The sequence below is a fragment of the Mycetomoellerius zeteki genome, unplaced genomic scaffold, assembly GCF_001594055.1.
Source record: "Mycetomoellerius zeteki isolate Tzet28-1 unplaced genomic scaffold, Tzet1.0 scaffold2039, whole genome shotgun sequence".
Taxonomy (NCBI): domain Eukaryota; kingdom Metazoa; phylum Arthropoda; class Insecta; order Hymenoptera; family Formicidae; genus Mycetomoellerius; species Mycetomoellerius zeteki.
The window spans coordinates 1-6,294 of NW_017256999.1; the positions used below are offsets into that span (position 1 = coordinate 1).

Below are 6,294 nucleotides of genomic sequence, written 5' to 3' on the forward strand. Positions count from 1 at the left end.
CAACATCTTAACGTTCTGACCGTTATGGCTCTTCTTAATTTAAAAATTTTTATTTATATATTACATAAATTTTATTTAAAAAATTCTTTAAAATGTTACATTGTCCTATAATACATTATTAATTACACTCGAGTTTTATGAACATACATATATTAAACACTCACATAATGGTTTGAAATTTTAATTAAACTTATAAAGATTGTATGATATTAGAAAAAATAATTATAGCATCATAAGATCTAATACATGTTTTCAAATAGATGTATTTAATTATTAATAAATTAAAAAATAAACTTTATTAGAACCAATTAAAAGCTAATAAACAATAAATGTTCCAAGACAAAGAACTTGTAATATTATATAATACTATTTTCTGCATTTTGAAGCACAAGCCATTTTTAAAGAATTTATACGACAATCATTGTGTTTTCTTTAGAAACGGACAAGATGTGCAAAAATCTGAATTTTGATAAAACGATAACTTTGCAAGGCTATAAAATCCGATTGAACGCCGTCGAAATGAAACCGTATATAAAAATCGATTTGAGTTTATCGGATGAAGAGAAATTTCGCGGCGATAATAGCGAAATCATCAAGATATTATTATACAAATTAAAAGCGTCTCTAGCAATCAAGATTTATAACGGCAGTATCTACGGACTCGGTGGTATAGGACCGAATGGTACTCTAGAGGGTTTGATGGCCCCTCTGAGCGACGGCAAGATAGACATTGGCATGAATACGAGAAGTTTGTTTATATTGTGGAAAACCAGGTAAGACAATAATAAATGAATTAAAAAAAGAGAGATCTGCAAAGGAGGATGTTAAGTTAGGGCCGTTTTTCGGTCAAAATGAAAAAGTTTCGAAATGTACAAATTATACATCATATCAAAAGAAATCTACCATATTTATACTATCATATTTATTGAAAAAGTAAGAAAAAATAAGACAAGAATTGAGCAATAAGGATTGTATTACTTAAACATACGGACGCTTCTTTTTGAGAAAAGAAACTTCGCAAGACGTAGGGGAACCTGGGGTATAATGGTTATAGTTAGATTTTTTCAAGTTTTAAACATATTAAAGATAAATAAATCAACTTTGTTATATATTAAAATATTTTTTGAAGTATTTACTATAAGGAAAACTTAAGTTTTACTGCAAAAGTATAGATTAACAGGACAAAATTATTGTTTTGTGAGAGTGTATCGTAACCTCACTATGTCATTTATGCAGGGCATAATGGGGCACCACAGAAAACTTGTCTATTTTAAAAAAAAAAAAATTAATATTGAACATTGCTTAAAAGTGACTTAGAACATATAATATAAGTAAAAATACATTGTTGCACTTTTAATTTTTAATTTTTTATTAATGATTCTATATGTGATGCTGAGTGATACATTATACAAGATATACTGTTATTATAATATATTGAACATAAATAAAAATGATTAAGAAGATAATACAAATAAAATAATTCTCATCATTTTTATCTACACTTGCACATGAATCATAAACTCATTTTAAACATAAAATAACACCAGTGCACCATTATGCCTCGAAGTACATAAATTTACTTTAGATAATATAAAATATCACGGATAATCAATATATTTGTATAGATTTTACTAAAGTAACAAAAAAAGATTATATAATGACATAAATGTACTTATGACAATAAAAAATAGAATTTTGTTATTGCTTACCTTATACGAACATACCAAAGAATCTGTAACTCATTCGCGGACAGTAAAGCAAACACATTAAACAATTTTTAGCAATTTTCAGGTAAAAATAATATGACAACTAATAACAATATATAATAAGATTCATCTAACAGTAACTATTGTCTGACAATTCATTACATATTAGCATGTTTGTAAAAAGATATCGAATACATCCCATTATACCTCATGGTTTCATTATACCCCAGGTTCCTACGTACCCCAGGTCCCTACGTACAGTTTGACGCCATAATTGTATAACGCAATAAGATAACTACTGTATTCATTACTTTGTTATAATTTCTATACGTATACTAAAAGTGTAGTAGGAATAGAATACGCATATTACTAAACGCTTTTAACACTTGTGGAATCATTTCATCCTTATATTATTGTTTATCAAAAAGTAATATGATTCTGTGTGATGTTTTCCCAAGATAAGTGATATATTATTCGAATCTGCTTGAATAACCGTTTAATATAATATAATGCATAATTTGTATATCTTGGAACTTTTTTATTTTGACCGAAAAACGGCCCTAACTTAACATCCTTCTTTGATTTGTCTCTATCATTTGAAAAAAAAGTCGGTTTTTATGAATTCGAATCTAACTAAGATAGAATACTCTATTACGTTAAGTTTACGAGAAAATAGGGTCAAAATTTTTGAAATTTTATAGCTGACAATCGTGCGGTGCCGTCCGGCGCCATAGTAATATGATATCTCATATCAATAAATATAAAAAATTAATGTAGAATAATATTTAATAAATAATAATAATAAAAATAAATAACATTTATCTTTCAGATACACATATCCCCATACAAGATCAGGCGTTTGTGTGATAGCACAACCACATTCAAAAATCTCCCAATATATCAGGCTGTTAAAATTTATGTCACCAGAAGTGATAGTAGGAATAGTCATAACGTGTCTGTTGGCTTATGTACTATTCACGAAGAGCGAGGGATACATAAAAGCCAGCTTACAGGTGATAAGACTTGTGATCTGTGTGGGAATTCTACATCCACCAAAAATTAGTTCCACCAGAATTTTTATATGCATGATATTGATTCTATTCCTCAACATAAACGCTTTATTCCAAAGCCACCTATCAGCATTGCTCACTGTGCCGATTTATTATCGCGATATTGACACCACAGAAAGTCTTAAGGTAATAATAAAGTTTTATTTTATTATTCGCTTTTCACACGACAACAAATCTAAATATTTCTTTTTATTCATATTATTTATAATCAACATAAACTAAAACACAGTCATCTTTTCTTATTTTTTGTGAGATAGATACGGAGTTTTGCGAAAGAATAGTATAAATGTCAAATGATATCTCTTGAAATAAAAAAAAGAGAAAGTTTTATTTTTTAAATAAAAAAGAGAAAGCTAATGGCTTTAAAAATTTTATCGGTTGTCTCGTACATACGCGGTCTAAGAAAAAATGATATTAATGTTTAAAAATTTTGTTTTTATTTTATTACAATTTCAATTGTTTTAAATTTTATTTAACAGACAAATCCCTATAACACAATCTAATACAAACTATTTTTCTCTTATTAATAAAATTATCGATGCTTTATAACGCTGCATCACTAATCGATAATACCATGATGTGTGTGTGTATGTAGATTTATTTATAGGTTTGATACATGTTGCATATATTTTTATAATTCTCGCGCCTTTATTAACCACCGAGCCTTACGATTGTAGCGCCATGTTTTAGTTAGTAGCTTCTTCCGGTGTAGGTCGTTAGTTGTTACGCTGGCTTATCGCACGTTTTGTTTTCCTGCGCTGTTTGTCCTTTTATCCTTTTTTTCTGTAGCAAGAACTGATGACAAGTGTATCAATTCAATTTATACTGCTTTTGTGTTACCCACAATAAACTCTATTTGTTCGAGTGAAACATTCATTCTTTCATACGAGGAGTCCAGCCCTGCGTGCATACTCTCCCAACAATACACATATATTGATATATGTATATATATGCATTAAATATATTATAATACATTTGATACATATACATAAACATATCTGTATTAAATATATTGTAATATGTTTGATACTTAAATTATATTTAGGCTTGTTCTTTTTAGCTGAACTTTTGCACCAGTTCATCTTTCTTCTTTTTCTCTTCAGGAAAAGAGAAGAAAAAGAAGAAAGTGAACTGGTGCAAAAGTTCAACCAAAAAAAATAAGCCTTTTATCTTTTTACAGAAATCCGGATACACTATATACGGACCGCGTCAATTCAAACGATTATTGAACGATCCTGTATTGGAATCGCGCTACGTCGAAGTCACGTATGAAGAATGCAAGAAATTCGTAGAGAATTCGACGAACGCTGTGTGCTTGGGGGACTGTTACCACTTGTACTATAGAATTAAGGGCCAAGATCTTATTAAATCAAGAATATTGTTCGAGTTGACAAAATCGTATGTCACTCGCGAAGATTGGCCATTGTATCAACGAGTGAACGATATTATTCGATACATGACGCAGGCCGGCTTAATCATGAAATCCCGAGCTGACTCTGTTACGGAGATTAGACGCGAGAGATTCAGGAATGATGAAAAAAAAAAAGGCTTTAAAGTGATGTTGCTGAAGCAGCTTGCGTTCAGCTTTTATTTTCTCATCATAGGATATAGTTGCGCCACTATAGTCTTCATATTGGAATTGATAATTGGTCAATCGGTTTCTAGATCTGAGAACCAAATAGGAATAAGAAAAAGTACGGGAAAGCAACTAAAAACTAGGACAAACGACGAAATCCCGAAAATGTTAGCTTGGAATTAAGAAATCGATTTTATACAGAATTTATTTGAAGCTTTTCTTTTATAGATTAAATCTTGCGAAAAAGATAGCAAAATGTACACTTCGCGGAATGTTTAACTATTATTAATTATATAGTGTGATATATTGTTCAGCACCTTCTTTTATCGAATCATTGAAACTTGTATTAAAATAAATTTTTTCAATCTGCAAGCGAATTTTATTCGGAAAATATATTTAACTCCCATACATGCATCGAAGTCACATCTGATTATTTTCCTCCACTGTATTTATTTAGCACTATCTAATATTTAGTCCGAAAAGTGAAATCTTCAAAATATATTTAACCCTCAAACAGCACACTTCATCCCAGCATCCATAAACGGCACACTGGTGAGAATTGGGATTTTGTAATTTCATTCACTTATTTAACCATAATAATATTCTTCAAAATACTTTCAAAACCATACTTTCTTGGGGTAAAATTTCTCAACAAAGCGATTGATGCAACTCAAATTTAGTTAAATTATTCTTAAGTTATAAAAAAATTGTTATTAAAAAAAGATCTTTTTGAAAAATATGTTTTGAAGAATATAAATTAGTTATTTTTGAAAATAAAAGTAATCGAAATAAGACCAACGTGATTCTTTAGTCAAATGTATGTACTTTTATGAAAACATTACGCCGATGCTATAAAAATAAATTAAATATTTTTCCTAATGGGTCAAAGTTGTAGTATTTTCGAATGTGGTATATCACAGATAAAGAACAGTAAATACTGTAATATTGAAAATACACAAGTATATTATTGTATAAAATTGTGTTTTTTTATGTCAAGGATAACCTTATCTAACGTTGCAACCGCCACTCTGTCTTACAGAGACTAATGCGAATCGCCTCAATTTTTTAAGAATAAATAGACGTAAATTAAATTTCTCAGACTCCGGAAGAAGCACAGTTAATTCTTGGGAAGCCGATGGACCAAATACGGAACGTACAACCGATGGGGGAGCCAACACAGCCGCAACCGGACAGCAAGAGCCCTCCAAAAGATAACTAGAGCCAACCCTCTAATTTAAAAAATGTTAAAAATAAAATCAGTTCGATAAAGTAATTTTAATATGCGTTATATATATAAGATACACAGTTTTTATAAATAAATATTTCTTTGACATAATACAAGATTATTCTCCTCATAAAATATAAATTCTTCGATAAGAAAAACATTCATTTCAGATGCAAAAAAATCCAAGAATGACACATCCGGTGAAAGGTAATTAATAAAGGTAATAAAATAGCTAAGGTTAGCTCAGTCAATAAAATCAACAAGTTTTGTTCAAACACAATAATTTTATTCTTACATTGAGGAGAAGTCACATTACTTAAAATTAAATTCAAACACTTTACAATTCAAAGAGCCGATAGGAGCTCATTATGTTAATAATACATTTTACAAATAATCAAACACACGTTTGAAACGTAAAACGCGTGAAATAATAATAATAAAACTAATACAGGTCCGTAAGAGCTGCCAAAAGTTCATTTTTTTTTAAATTTTCATTTTAATAAATTTTAAATACGCCAAGAAACGTTCTATTAAATTCACGAACCTGTTTAAAAAACTTAAGGCTTATTAAAGCCCGTTTAAGAGCTCCGGATAGCTCCAGATTCATCTAGAATCACACTGAAGGATTCTGATAGCCCTAGTGAATGGAATACTCTTTGATTTATAATCAAAGGAGGTGTTTAGACATCCCATATAGGGTCGCCATTAGTGACAACG

At 29.6% G+C, this 6,294-nt stretch overlaps 1 protein-coding gene across 1 annotated transcript; it reads left to right on the plus strand.

Moving 5' to 3' along the window:
• Nucleotides 1–436: 436 nt before the first annotated feature.
• Nucleotides 437–4,535, plus strand: LOC108720157 (uncharacterized; the record flags this gene model as incomplete). Its single annotated transcript, XM_018447554.1, has 3 exons — nucleotides 437–773; nucleotides 2,536–2,902; nucleotides 3,957–4,535. Coding segments are annotated over 3 exons (1,283 nt in total), but the record flags the coding sequence as incomplete, so codon positions are not given.
• Between the last annotated feature and the right edge of the window lie 1,759 nt (nucleotides 4,536–6,294).